The sequence below is a fragment of the Sphaeramia orbicularis genome, chromosome 8, assembly GCF_902148855.1.
Source record: "Sphaeramia orbicularis chromosome 8, fSphaOr1.1, whole genome shotgun sequence".
NCBI classification, from domain to species: Eukaryota; Metazoa; Chordata; class Actinopteri; order Kurtiformes; family Apogonidae; genus Sphaeramia; species Sphaeramia orbicularis.
The window spans coordinates 21,200,474-21,216,527 of NC_043964.1; the positions used below are offsets into that span (position 1 = coordinate 21,200,474).

The 16,054-nt window shown below is 34.4% G+C and overlaps 1 protein-coding gene across 2 annotated transcripts in view; it reads left to right on the forward strand.

The window, feature by feature from the left end:
- The window catches only part of LOC115424443 (inactive phospholipase C-like protein 2), a 218,188-nt gene extending 202,500 nt beyond the window's left edge, over positions 1 to 15,688 (forward strand). The window contains exons 6-7 of one of the 2 annotated variants that reach the window (XR_003936083.1): positions 14,948 to 15,627; positions 15,660 to 15,676. Coding sequence is in view for 1 of the 2 variants with exons in the window: in XM_030141711.1 (XP_029997571.1) it covers positions 14,948 to 15,412 (465 nt within the window). In the remaining variant the exon portion in view is untranslated. Of the gene's footprint in view, positions 1 to 14,947 lie in introns of both variants that reach the window. The other variant, XM_030141711.1, reaches the window with a different exon arrangement.
- The last annotated feature ends 366 nt before the right edge of the window (positions 15,689 to 16,054 follow it).

Here is a 16,054-nt window from a genome sequence, read left to right on the forward strand (position 1 = left end):
CTCGATATTAAATATAAATGGGAGAAAGAGGCCAAAATAATCATTTCAGAAGAGGACTGGTGGAACTTTTGTAAAACCCAATCAGGCACGTCAAATTCAAGTCATTGGAAGGAATTCAGCTGGAAAAATATTGTCAGATTTTTCATTACCCCCAAATTAAGACAAATGCAAACGGGCCTACCGAGTCATGGGAATTTTTGGAGAAAATGTGGGAACGCCTTTGCAGACCATTTTCACATTTTCTGGGATTGTCCAAAAATTAGGCCTTACTGGATTGAAATGGTGAAAATGATTAACACAATAATGGGGTTTGAGATTAAACATGATTTCTGCACAGTTTATCTTGGAAATCTGCCACCCACAGTCAACTCTAGAGACAAATACCTGATTAATATAATAATGGCAGCCTGTAAAAAAGCCGTAACAAGAAAATGGCTGAGCGAAGAACCCCCAACAAGTAAGGAATGGATTGGAATTATTAAAGAAATATACAATATGGAAAAACTAACTTTCTCCTTGAACCATAATTTGGAAAAATTTACTAATTATTGGCTAAAATGGAAAAAAATTTTGAATTGACAACTTCAAATTGGTTTCTTTGTTTTAGTGCAAAAAAATAACATTTAATTATGAAAACATTTACATTGACAAATTATCCTGTAACAATTAAATGTGAATAACCTGAACAAATATGAACAACCTGAAATGTCTAAAGAAAATTAAGCATAATTTTAACTCTTTTCTGCCTGTTACTAAGTGTTTAGTGTCTTTGTAGATTCGATCCACAATTCACATGTAGAAATGATAAGTTGAGGCTTAATATTGTTAAAATTGCACTTATTTTTCTTAAGAAATGTTGTTTTTTTTTCAGGTTATTCACATCTTTTTTATTTGAATAGTTCATAAAAGTAAGTATTTTCATAATTCAATGGGTCTTTTTTGCACTACAACAAAGACAAATATTTGGAGTTGTCATTATTTATAGGTTATTATGTTATTATTTTCCTGGTCCGGCCCACTGGAGATCAAATCAGGCTGAATGCAGCCCCTGAAAGAAAATGAGTTTGAGACCCCTGACTTATGGCATGCTTGTGAACAGATGTTTGAAAAAAAAAAAAAAAAACACCAAAAGAGTGGACTGAAGGGTAGATTTGAAGGATTCAAAGACATCGGTGTTTGCATGTGGCTACATTTTTTTTTCCCCCGTGTTCTAGAGGAGGGATGTGCTATTAATATAAGCACCTCTTCCAAACAGAAATAACCGCCTGTGGAGAAGACTCAGCCACAGTTCCACATGGCAGAGGCAGCTAACTTAAGGAATCAGGCGGTGGTGGATGTGGTCCAGATTGAACTGACAGTGCCGTATAACAGGATGCCTGCCCTGACCACTTCCTCCACATATGGCAGGGATTCATCTCTGGGACGTTCCCAGTTAAGGAGCCGAAATGTAGTATAACATTATCACCATATGACAGCACTATTCACCAGATGAGAAGAACAGTATGAAGGACTGGCAAGCAACCAAATAAGAGAATTTGCTGGCTTAACACTGCCCTCTACTGTATTTCTCATTCATTTCATTTTCACTCAAGAGGAGGGCAATGTATGGAGTTACTCACTTTTTTGTTTTTTGGCGGGGGGGGGGGTGCACTGTGAAAATAGGACAGTACACTCTCAAAAATAGAGGTACGAGATCAAAACATTTATGTACCTATAAGTACATTTTTTAAGAATGTTCTCTCAAAAGTATAATATTGGTCTTTAGGAGGCCAGAATTACACCTTTAGACTATGAAAAAAGGTCCAAAGTTATGTAAAGTACAAATTTGTCTTTCCATAAGGTACCCTGCAGCATTAAAAAATGTGTGTAGGCCATGAGAATAGGCTATAGGCTAGGAGAACTGAACAGTAGGACTAATTACACTGGGTTACAAAAAAAATGTTTTTTGCAAGTTGTCTCGCATGTGTAAATTTGTTACCCGTCTTTTCTTTCCCTACATAACCGAAATTCCGAATTCCATACATAACCATTCCATTCTTTAACCCTTTCATGCACGAATTATGAGAACCTTTATCAAGATTTTTTCCCTGAGTGTTTTTATTCGTCTTTAGGCATGAAAAAAACAATGTGATTGAATTTTTTTTTTTTTTTTATGAACCTATGGAGTTACAAAAATGTCCACTCAGCTGGACACCATGTGTTTAGTTTTTGAAGCAAAAAAAAAACATGCATTTACTGTCATACTGTGTGAAAACGATGAAATAAATGTTTTTTTTTAATGTTGCTAATCTGATGTTTTCTCACATTTTAACATACTATAATAGTACAGTCTACTCTCGTTAAACCGCCCGGCGTTATACCGCCATTTTCGCTCACCGCCGACCAAAACCATTGCACAAAAATCCCCAATGCATTATTCCATTAGCTACCGCCATTTCCGCCTATCGCCATCCACCAGCCCAGTTCCATGCACTAACAACACTTATACCATTGATTTCCTGACCGTTATACCGCCAGCGGGATTGCCATCGAGTACACATAAATTTTAACAATGCACTGAAACAAACGCGCCAGACACTGATCGCAACAAGCTACGAGTAGGTCTACGGAACGGCCACCGTTCATTTATCGCAGAACACTCAGTAGGTCAGGATGTCGGGAAGAGGACGTGGGATTAAGCCAAAGCCTCAAGATGATGGTGTCATTTCCCGACACGGTATAATAATGCTTAAATGTTTCCCCACTTTAAATGATCCCTTACAACATAACAGAATCAAGATTTATTTAGAAACGCAATTAGAACGGGTTAACGGAGGCAGCATAGACATCATATAGTAAAGACATGCACATTATGGACGCAACCCGTTGTAACGTCATTTTCGCTATACCGCCAATTTGGCCGTGAACGGAAGTTGGCGGTATAACGAGAGTAGACTGTAGTTATTACTCACTCAAATAATATGCAAAAAACAACAAAACACAACAACTAAAAAAAAAACAAAAAACTGTTAATTACAGACGAATAACAACTAAAAATTGATTTACACTCAAATATGTTTCTGCGGATCAGGTTTATCAAGAACAGGAATGTTACAGTAACGGTATGAATTGCAGTGTCTTATGGGATGGTGCATAAATATCCACTATGTTGGTTGATATGCAAGTAAAACAACAAAATCCATGAATATACAAGAGAACAGCTGTAGAATAACTGTCCACTGCAGTGACCACTGTGCATGAAAGGGTTAAAACTCTTGCCAAAAGTCATAGTTATGTTTAAAAAAATTTTTTTTAAAAATGCATCCATAGGTTATCAAAATAGACACCTTAAAGAACATCTGAGCAAATTTTCATAATTAGGAGACACTTGTAACCTCACTTTTAAAACGTTTAAAAAAAAAGGAAAATTTAGATGTTAATTTTTGTTCCCTACATAACCATGCAGTTTTTCAAATTTTTATGGCAAAAGATGGCACTATAGCTTTTGTTTCTTTTTATGAGCGTCAAGTACTAGTTAATACCTTTAAAATGATGTATTATTCATGTCTCTAGCTTAAATACTTTTTGAATTAGAGTATAAAATGTAGTCGGGCACTCCTTACATAACCGCGTGACTTGACCCCTAGGTTTTTTTCAACTGAATTAGGACCATTTTGCACCGCTAAATCCAAAAATGACATCTGTTTTTCTCAGTCAGGTCAGGTTTTTTTGCTAATTTGATCTTCTCACAAAATTGATTACATTTTTGTGACTTGATCAGTTGATTTTTTTATATAGTTCTCACCCAAAATAGGTTTTAAGCGAAAAAAAAAATCATTTTCTAACAGGATTCCTGTTAGGTACAATGGTGTATTCACCGCAGATGTAGCAGAATACGTCAGGCTTATTTTTGCAAGATCTTCTAGTCAAAGCCATTTCATTCACCTGTAATATTAAAAAAAAACATTAATCATAAATTGGCAAAAGTAAAATCTTCAGAACTCATTTATTGCAAGAAATATGAAAGAATTTTGTATCATATGATGTGAAAATGCCCATAAATGTAAGCAAAAATGTTAAAAAGCCAAAATGTAGCATAGTTCAGAAAGTTGACCTGATTGAGCAAAATTAATGTGATTTTTGGATTCAGCACACCAAAATGATCCTAAATCAGCTCAAAAAACTTAATAAATTTGTTGCTGACCAGTGTTATAGTTCAAACATTAGGCTTAGCACATTATTTATTATATATCATACTGTACAGGGTGGGGAAGCAAAATTTACAATGAACCTTTAGTTGTTTTTTCTCAGCAGGCACTACGTCAATTGTTTTGAAACCAAACATATATTGATGTCATAATCATACCTAACACTATTATCCATACCTTTTCAAAGCAAACGTCAAAGAGTGTGTGATTTGCTGAATGCACTCGTCACACCAAAGGAGATTTCAAAAATAGTTGGAGTGTCCATAAAGACTGTTTAGAATTTAAAGAAGAGAATGACTATGAGCAAAACTATTACGAGAAAGTCTGGAAGATACTATTAAAGAAGAATGGGAGAAGTTGTCACCCCAATATTTGAGGAACACTTGCGTAAGTTTCAGGAAGCGTGTGAAGGCAGTTATTGAGAAAGAAGGAGGACACATAGAATAAAAACATTTTCTATTATGTACATTTTCTTGTGGCAAATAAATTCTCATGACTTTCAATAAACTAATTGGTCATACACTGTCTTTCAATCCCTGCCTCAAAATATTGTAAACTTTGCTTCCCCACCCTTTAATTATTCTATATTATATTTAATAATAATTTGTGTTTTAATTTAATAGTCCAATTAGCTCAGTGATAATAGCCTAATAATTTATTTAGCTTATTAGAACCTCTGATTATTGCCATAATCTCTGTTTTATCAAGTTTTCATTCACACCTCCATGTCTTGATGTCGTAGCTTGCCTATGCCGTTTTTTTTTTTTTTTTTTCTCAATTAGGCCACCAGTTCAAACTTTACACATCATGGCATTATCAACTATATGAGAGTTTTCTTTCTATGTAAAGTACTTAAGGTACAAAAATAGACCATTTCAAAAGGGTACAGAAATGTCTCTGAAAAAAGTACACCCCCAGCGACAAGCATTTGTACCCTTTTAAGTACAAGCTGGTACCTCTATTTTTGAGAGTGTATAAAACAAGTTAAAAATACTCACATGAACAATTAATTTATACAAAATCAGGAATGCACTGACGTATTGGTTGAATTGGAATATAATACATATCTTTTTATTCTCTCACAGGTACATTTTGGGAATCAAACTAATTATGCAAGGCAGGATGTTTCACAAAAATGACCACTGTTGCAAAATCACTCACAGTTTGTTTGTGTTTAATGGGCAGGTTCTGCATATAACGCAAGTGGACACAATGGGTTACACGTAAAACCTGGAATGAGACTGAGATTCATGAAAAACCAGCATGTCTGGATTAGAAAAACCACTAGGATTGTCAAATTTAACACAGTGTCTTAATTTATAGTATTATATAAGACCATTTCAAGCCATGTTTTCCAGATCAAATGCACTGACACCTAGGTAGCTTAGTTTTCATGCCCCTATTTTGGCCTCAATATTTTATTAAAAATTCATTAATTTTGGGATGGCTCAGAGCAAGAGTATAATTTTTTTTTGCATTTATCTGAGGTCATCATTAGGTACATCCTGGGGGAAAATATGTCTAAATTTCTCTTTTATTATTGGGTCTAAAAAGCGGGAAAAGTGCCAAATACCAAAAATGAACCCAGTTTCATAGAAGCAACCTACTAAAAATAAATAAATAATATCATGCAAATTGTATTTTAACCCTTTCATGCATAGTGGTCACTACAGTGGACAGCTGTTCTCTGGTATATTCATGAATTTTGTTGTTTTAGTTCCATATCAGCGAATACAGTGGACGCTCACTCTGCAAAAATCCAACTCTGACCAAGTGTATTTTTCTCATTTCTAATCCAAATATCTCATCACGCTTAAAATAAGACATAATCACCTAAAGAATAACTTTTAGGTGAGATATAAGAACTAATTTTTGGATAATAGATCTGCAAAATCTTGTTTCAAGTAATCTTACCAAGATAATTTTCAGTTGTTCCGTTGGCAGTTGTTTTTTTTTTTTTTTCCTTGAATTAAGCAAAAAAATTTACTCTTTAGGTCATTCTGTCTTATTTTAAATGTGATGAGATATTTTGACAAGAAATGAGAAAAATACAGTTGGTAAGATTTAGATTTTTGCAGTGCATGCACCATCCCATACACTGCAATTCATACCGTTACTGTAACTTTACTGTTCTTGATAAACCTGATCTGCACTAACATGTTTGAGTGTAAATCAGTTGCTTGTTATTGTTATTAAACTGTAATTAACAGGTTTTTGTGTTTTTTTGCATATAATCTATTTGCATGTAGAGACTACCAAATTATGTTTTTTCTCTACATTTAACCTTTCCTCAGTGATTTGTCACCGTTTATTATAATATCATTCTCTGAATGTTGCATTTTTCTGTGAAAATCTGGTATTTTTCGACATTTAACCCTTTCATACATAGTGGTCACTACAGTGGACAGTTATTCTCCAGCTGTTTTCTTGTATATTCATGGATTTTGTTGTTTTAGTTTCATATCAGCGAACACAGTGGACGCTCACTGCAAAAATCTCACTCTGACCAAGTGTATTTTTCTCATTTCTAATCCAAATATCTCATCACACTTAAAATAAGACATAATCGCCTAAAGAGTAACTTTTAGGTGAGATATAAGAACTAATTTTTGGACAATAGATCTGCAAATCCTATTTCAAGTAATCTTACCAAGATCATTTTCAGTTGTTCCATTGGCAGATATTTTTTTGCTTGAAATAAGCAAAAAAATTTACTCTTTAGGTCATTCTGTCCTATTTTAAGTGTGATGAGATATTTTGACAAGAAATGAGAAAAATACAGTTGGTAAGATTTAGATTTTTGCAGTGCATGCACCATCCCATACACTGCAATTCATACCGTTACTGTAACTTTACTGTTCTTGATAAACCTGATCTGCACTAACATGTTTGAGTGTAAATCAGTTGCTTGTTATTGTTATTAAACTGTAATTAACAGGTTTTTGTGTTTTTTTGCATATAATCTATTTGCATGTAGAGACTACCAAATTATGTTTTTTCTCTACATTTAACCTTTCCTCAGTGATTTGTCACCGTTTATTATAATATCATTCTCTGAATGTTGCATTTTTCAGTGAAAATCTGGTATTTTTCGACATTTAACCCTTTCATGCATAGTGGTCACTACAGTGGACAGTTATTCTCCAGCTGTTTTCTTGTATATTCATGGATTTTGTTGTTTTAGTTTCATATCAGCCAACACATGGGACGCTTATGCATCATCCCATACACTGCAATTGAAAACATTACTGTAACTTTACTGTTCTACATAAATCTGATCTAACATGTTTGAGTGTAAATCAGTTGCTTATTATTGTTATTAAACTGTAATTAACAGGTTTTTGTGGGGTTTTTTGCATATTATCTCCATGAAGTGAGTAATGACTAGTATTAGTGTACGTTAAAATGTGAGAAAACATCAGATTAGCTGCATTGAAAATGTTTTTATTTCATAGTTTTCGCACAGTATTTCAGTAAATACGTTTCTTTGCTTCAAAAATTTAATGCATGGTGTGCAGCTGAGTGGACATTTTTGTAACTCCATAAAAAATGGGTTCATAAAAACAATTTAAATCGCATTGTTTTTTCAATGTCTTGCGTAATAAAAACACTAAGGAAAAAAATCTTGATTAAGGCTCTCATAATTCATGCATGAAAGGGTTAAATATTGCTCTACCATCTGCAGACAAACGGTGCCTCTATGTATGTAATATACAATATAAACACACTTAATATTATACACAAATACACTACAAGCAGATAAAATATGTACACAAACATTGGTCCAAATCAACCACAAGGGCCTTAAACCAAGCATATGAGATCAGACTGTCCAACCTCAGAACCCCAGGAGACTCTGTGAATCACAAAAAACAAAACTAACAACATTTTCAGTTTTAGCACCGATTTTAACAGTAAATGCATGAAAGGGTAGAAATGTCAATAGTCTTCAACACATTATCTGTACTGTATGTATGTTTATAACAGTATGTGTGATGATTCAAGTACAGACGAAGCAAAACAGTAGAATTGTTGATTCTCAACTAATAAACTGTTAAAGTGTTGGAAATAATAATAATAATTCAGTCTGTGGGTGGATTATCTATAGAGAACGTTTCCTAAAACTGCTCTGATGGAATATACAAGGAAAGGGAATGTCCTGCTACTTTGTTTTACTCATAAAGACCCAAACACACCTTAAAGAACATCTGAGCAAATTTTCATAATTAGGAGACACTTGTAACCTCACTTTTAAAACGTTTAGAAAAAAAAGGAAAATTTAGATAAAAAAAAAAAACCTCAAAATGTCTTTAATGCATTTATTATGAATTTTTGAACATTTTCCCCCAAATTTTTGGAGACAATAGAATATAGAAAAACAGGAATAATATAATTCTGCTGCTATATGTTAAATATAAAATAAATTAAATAAAATATTACTAAATGTATTTTAAACATTAGTAAATAATTTGTGCAAAATGCAGTTGGTCATCTTTTCGTGGTCATCAGATATGACCCATTTGGACGTTCAGAGGCTCTGTAGTGAACGTAAGAAACACTGTCATCTTCTACAACATCACTGGTCTACAAGGAAAATGCTTCTAGAATAAAAGTAATGAAATTTTACCACATGAGAGTCACCGATGAAGAAAAATCAAGTCAAAAATGCTGGTTGGCTGAACTTTCCAAGATGCAGCCTTGGGTCAAAATGTGAAATTCAAGAATTAACGAGAGAATGGGTTTGACTCAAAAGGAATATTTGACTCAGAGCTACAAGATCTACTTCAAAACACTGTCTGCACATTAGAATACATTCACTTTACAGGTTCTATTTAGTGGAAGATTTATAAAACTATTATATAAATGTACAAAAACCAATATATATGTGTAATAACACTTAATCATATACCTTGAAAACATTAGCAAACTGGCACTTTTGTCATTTATTTTCCAATTAATCTTATTAAAATACAGAACATTTAGCACATTTAATGTCTGAAGCAAATCATTTCTAAAAAATTGTAGACCAGTGCATTCATTCACCAGTAAAACCCATGGAGTTTAATGAATGACAGTGGATAAACACACTTGCTTTCTTTTCAGTTAATGATATATTTTATTTTTCTTCAGTTTTCTCTGTTTTTTGATATAAATAAATAATATCAGCTAAATTGTATTTTAACCCTCCGGTATCCGGGTGCGCTTTTTAGGCACACTTTGCAATTTGTGTTAAAAAACTTCATATTATTTTTTCACAATTTAAATAAGGTTAGAATTCAAAAGTTGTTCATTTGTGCATGATCTTTAAAATTCTGGCCACCAACTAAAATTTGCACATTGTAAACAAAAGAAAATTACAAGACTAGCATCTGTCTCCCAAGTGTGCCTAAAACGCACTATTTCTTCCATTATAACCACTGTTTTTGATCCGTAAGCCATTAAGGCATAAATCATACTTTTGCTGATATCTGGGCTTCATTTGAGAGGTGAGGGTCTAAATTAATTTATTAACGTTGTTAATGTTGGAGTTAATCATTGACCTATGCCAGGCTGCAAAAATCAAATAATATGAAATCTAATTTTTATGTAGTATTTTGAAAAAAAAAAAATCCTATTTTGTGTTTTTTGCATCAAAAAATGTAGTGACATCATGATCAAAAGAGATCGTTTAAAGGGTTGAAAAAAATCTAAAATGAATTATTATTTGATATGTATGATAATTAAGGCTGACCTTGATTTACAAAAATAAAATCAAATTAGAGCAGAAAAATAAGTCAATATACAATATTTAATAGTTTGATTTATAGGTGTGCATTTTACGCACACTTGGTGACAGATGCTAGTATTTTTGAACATTTGACCTAGCGCCAAAAATAATCATGCAAATTAACCAGTGTTGGAGTTAATCATTGACATATGCAAGGATGAAAAAATCTAATAATATGTGATCCACTTTTTATGGAGTATATTGAAAAAAAATTTTTTTTGTGTGTTTTTTGCATAAAAAAATGGTTTGTTTACATTACAAACACGGCATTTAAAGGGTTAAAAAATGTGACAATTATTGAGTATTTGGTATTTTTATTTACGGCTCAAGTTGATGAAATAGAAAAAAAAATGTAAAAGAATTAAAAACAAACTGTATGAAAATTTTTTTGACATTATTCCACAAGTGGGCCAAAATGGCACACTTGGTGCTTAGTAAGGGCCTTGCTGGACGGGATACTGGAGGGTTAAATATTGCTCCACCCTCTGCAGACAAACGGTGCTTCTATGTATGTAATATACAATATAAACACACTTAATATTATACACAAATACACTACAAGCAGATAAAATATGTACACAAACATTGGTCCAAATCAACCACAAGGGCCTTAAACCAAGCATATGAGATCAGACTGTCCAACCTCAGAACCCCAGGAGACTCTGTGAATCATTTCATTTCTATGCAGCATAATTCTTCACATCCCAGCCTTGGTTTTACTGCGTCGATTGTCAGGGAGTAAAACTCTCAGGACCCAGTGCAGTGCGAACTCGACCTATAATTAAGAAGACATTTGAGTGCTGTATAAATAAACAAAAATGCAGTGCTGTTGTCTTCTTACCGCCAGTTACGGCCGCCCGATTTTCTCATAAAAGTAAACAGTGATGTGCTCTGTAGACATCCCCAGCAATAAATCTGAAAGTGTAATGATAGACTACATCCAGGGCAACGAGTGGAGTGGAAATGACATCAGAATAGTCCAACGCAGATGAAAGAATGGAAACACTGACAGAATAGTTTGGATTTCTTCAGTTTGGTGTGTTACGTGGCTTACATCTGTTAAAAAAAAAATACAAGTTAAGCTTTTAAAGGTTTAGCATTGTAATTAATTCATGTTTCCGTAGGAGTACTAATGATGTACCACAAGTGTTAAGTCATTGATTTACCCTCAAAGGCCTAAATACCATCTACTGAACCACTAGTTCTATCGATACTGTGAAATAATTTAGGTAAAACGCAGTTGGAAGTTAATTAGAGGTTATCGTACACAGTGCTACTTATGATGTATCATGTGTACTTGAATATCGATCGTAGGTGTTTTTGTACCGCAGATTATGCATCTCACATTACACAGTGAAAAAATAACCATTAAAAAAAAAAAAAAAGACAAAATAAAACTTATTAATGCTCAAAGACGTCAACAGCTGCCGGTAACCAAAAACAAATTACTGATGTTAAATCACTAATCCTATCAGTACATGTAAATAATTCAGGTAAAACGCAGTTCGTTAGCTTTTCTTTCTCGTCAGATACGTGGAAAAACCGTCAACAGCAATGATTCACTAATAAAGCCCATGTAGTTTGACAAATGACGGTGGTTGTAGACATTTGATAATATTTATTTATTTCTTTATTGAAGGATCCCCATTAGTCTCTACTAGGGATGTAACAATATGAAAATTTCATATCATGGTTATTGTGACCAAAATTATCACGGTTATCATTATTATCGCGGTATTGTTGAATTTGTGCTCAAAATGTTCAAAAAGTACTTATACACACTGAAATAATTTAACCAAGTTGTATTTTGATAAAAACAACAAAAAAACATAAAATAAAATAAAATAATTGGCACAATGCACTTTCTGTTGCAGAAACATTCAAATATTAACCCTTAGTGGTCTGAGCCTATTTTGTCCGTTTTTCAGTCCTTTTGATTTTGCCTTTATATACTATATAAACAAATGTTTACTATACCCATGTTCGGGATCTTTTTTTTTTTCAGCACAACTTCATCTATATAATCTGCCCATTATTTTTTCACTTTAACCTAAGATATTAACACAAAAGGACAAAAACAACAAAATAAAAATAAAATCTGATTTGAAAAATGTATATAATTTATTGCATAAATAACACACAGATGCTTAAGGAACCTTTTCAAAGACTTTAAAAGTGAATATTGGTTCCAAATATTAGGTATATAAAATCAAAATTCCAATAAATGAAAACTATACTCAAATATTTGACATAAAAGCAGATCTTTACGTAGGCGTTTTCGCCGGAAAAATGCGGTAATCAACCACAGTTATCGTGATAATTAGAATTTAAAGGATAATAATAACTGTTGGCAAGTTCATCGTTATACCGGTAATCGTTACATCCCTAGTCTCTAGCAAAGTAGAGACTATTCTTCCTGGGGTCCAATCCCAATATTAAAGTATTACAATTTTTACATTTACAAAGCACAAAGACAGGAAAAATTCAAAAAACAAAAACATAGTTGTATTAATTTAACATTGTTTCATTATTGATTATAGATTTCTTAAGATTTGTTTTAAAATAACATGATTACTTCTCAATATAAAAATATTACAATTTATACATTTACAAAGCACATAGAAAAAAAACATTAGCTAACATGGTCAGCTAATGATATATTTTACTAAAAAGTCACTTTTTCTTCACTTTTCTCTGTTGTGATTTAATAACCTTTTAATTTACTCTGAGCTTAATGAACATCTACAGTAGGTTAAAACAACAAATGACTTTCATCACAAATTTCTTTTCAAATTTGGAAAACCCCAGTGATATCCTAATTATCACCAATCCATTAGTTTTTCCGTGCTTATGCATCTGACTCACTTCCCTCACACTGAACAGCTTCCAAGATGACTGTATCAAAAACACAATTCGCTGGTTACATATCAAACCAAAATGTCATTCAGGCCTTTTCGGAAATTTTGTTGTGAAGTGTATTGTAGGAAGCGAAAGCGGTTTCTCACAGATTCAACAAGAAAGCAAGGCAGATTGCCAAAAACGTAAAATTATCCAGTCCACCAGGGTTGTCCAGCAGAATGGTTGATTCTCAAATAAACTGTTAAAGTGTTGGAAATAATAATAATACAGTCTGTGGGCGGATTATCCATAGAAGATGTTTCCTAAAACTGCTCTGATGGAATGCATAAGGAAACGAAATGTCCTGCTACTTTGCTTTACTCATAAAGACCCAAACATTCATCAGCGACCAAAACTATCTTCTGATGTAACCTGTTTAATACCCGTTGATCCACTAATCCTATCAACATATGTAAATAATTTGTGCAAAATGCAGTTTGTCATCTTTTCATGGTCATCACGTATGACCCATTTGGACGTTCAGAGGCTCCGTAGTGAACGTAACAAACACTGTCATCTTCTACAACACAGGTGTCAAACATGTGGCCCGGGGGCCAAATCCAGCCCGCCAAAGGGTCCAGTCCGGCCCCTGGGATGAATTTGTGGAATGCAAAAATTACACTAAGATGTTAACAATCATTAACCTATAAATACTCACAACTCCAAATTTTTCTCTTTGTAAATATAAATGTTTGCATGTATTTACTCTAAAATAAAGTATAATTTTGCAAAAAATATCTGAATAACCTGAACAAATATGAACAACCTGAAATGTCTTTACGAGAAGTAAGTGCAATTTCAACAATATTCCACCTGTTACTAAATGTTTTGTGTATCTGTAGATCCACTGTGATCTGTAAGTTATAATGTACATGTGTAAATGATAAACTGAAGCATAATATTGTTAAAATTACACTTTTTTTTCAGTTTGTTCATATTATTCACATTGTTTGAAAGGATAGTTTGTAGGTGCAAACATTTTCACAATGTAATTTGACTTTTTTCACTCTAAAACACAGAGAAAAGTTTGGAGTTGACATTATTTATATATTATTCTATTATAATTTTACTGGTTCAGCCCACTTAAGATCAAATTTAGCTGAATGTGGCCCCTGAACTAAAATGAGTTTGACACCCCTGTTCTACAACATTCATTCACCAGTAAAACCCATGGAGTTGGATCAATGACAGTGGATGGACACACTAGTTAATGATATATTTTACTGAAAAAGTCACTTTTTCTGTAGTTTTCTCTGTTTTTCATTTAATAACCCTCAACCTTAATTAGAGCTTTTATGAACATCTATATGATCAGTGAATTACAGGGTGGGGAAGCAAAATTTACAATGAACATTTAGTTGTTTTTTCTCAGGAGGCACTACGTCAATTGTTTTGAAACCAAACATATATTGATGTCATAATCATACCTAACACTATTATCCATACCTTTTCAGAAACTTTTGCCCATATGAGTAATCAGGAAAGCTAACGTCAAAGAGTGTGTGATTTGCTGAATGCACTCGTCACACCGAAGGAGATTTCAAAAATAGTTGGAGTGTCCATAAAGACTGTTTATAATGGAAAGAAGAGAATGACTATGAGCAAAACTATTACGAGAAAGTCTGGAAGATACTATTAAAGAAGAATGGGAGAAGTTGTCACCCGAATATTTGAGGAACACTTGCGCAAGTTTCTGGAAGTGTGTGAAGGCAGTTATTGAGAAAGAAGGAGGACACATAGAATAAAAACATTTTCTATTATGTCAATTTTCTTGTGGCAAATAAATTCTCATGACTTTCAATAAACTAATTGGTCATACACTGTCTTTCAATCCCTGCCTCAAAATATTGTAAATTTTGCTTCCCCACCCTATAAATACAGAAAAATACCTAATTTTCACTGAAAAAACACAAAATACCAAGGATAATATTATAATAAATGCTGATAAAACATAGAAAAGGTTAAATAGAGAAATGTTTTTTGAGAACTGCTTTAATAGTAGTACTGGGTCTGTATGGGTTAATACCTTGTATCTATCATAAATATTTGTCTCAGTCTGACTTTTTTTTTTTTTTTCTTGGTGTCTCCCTCTTAGGGTCAGGCAGACTTACTGAAACATGCTAAGAGTGAAGCCCTGGACACTCTGCGGCAGATCCACTGTGCAGCTCAGTCCTGTGGCCTCAGTAAGAACGGAGCAGCATCTCCACAGCTTCAGCACCACCCGCATCACCAGCCCCAGCAGCAGGTCCAGACGCAGCAGCAGCAGCAGCCGCCGCCGCCGCCTCAGGCCAAGATCCACCCACAGCCTCCGCCACCGCCGCTACCCCACTACCAACCCCAGACCACACCTCCGGCTTATCTCCACCCACAAACCCTGCCGCCTCTCCAGCTCCCTGCGCTTCCTCTGGTTCAAACTGTTACAAAACCGCCGGCTTATCCTCAGCCCCCGCCCTTACCCCAGCTTCAGCTCCAGAGCCAGCAGCAGAGGGCAGCGGCACCTCTAGACGCCATCCCCGAGAAGGAGATGGTGGGTGGGGATGATCCGGCGGGGTCCTGCTGACCCGCAGCCTGTGCCCACAGAGAAACCTGCCAAGAGAGAGACAGCGATAGGAAGGTAGATACAGGAAAAGACGCGGAGGGAAAACAGGAAGCAGCGATGGTCGCCAGTAAGGGAAGGGAGGTGGAGGAAGTAACGGAGAGATTAACAGATCTGGTGATGGTGAGGAGGGCTCGTCGTGTTCGCAGTGAGACTCAGGTCTAAGATCAGGTGGGAAGGTTTGACCAGAGGGTTTAGTCAGAGACCGGAGAGACAGACTTCTGAACTACGAACTGGAAAGACTAATGCTGCGTTTCCTCTACGTAGTATCCAGTGACGTGCAGTGGGGTTCATGGCTGGGGAGGCACTGACTCTTTCAGAGCCAGATCTACAAATATATGGTGGCCTGAGAAACTGGAATAGAGAGAGTGAGCAAAAGGAATGGCCTGAGTATATGGGCTCTGCATCAAGTCAGCATGGGTAGACTGGCAGGAACTCAACTGGAAACCTTCAAAAAGAGCCATTTCAAACTAAAAATAAAAAAAAAAGTTTATGGTCTTACCTTTATTTGTACATGAAATCCATCCATTCTCAGCTCAGAAATGTAATCCTCCATTTTTGATGAGGTGAATTAAAGTGTATAAAAAAGAACAAAGAAGATTATAA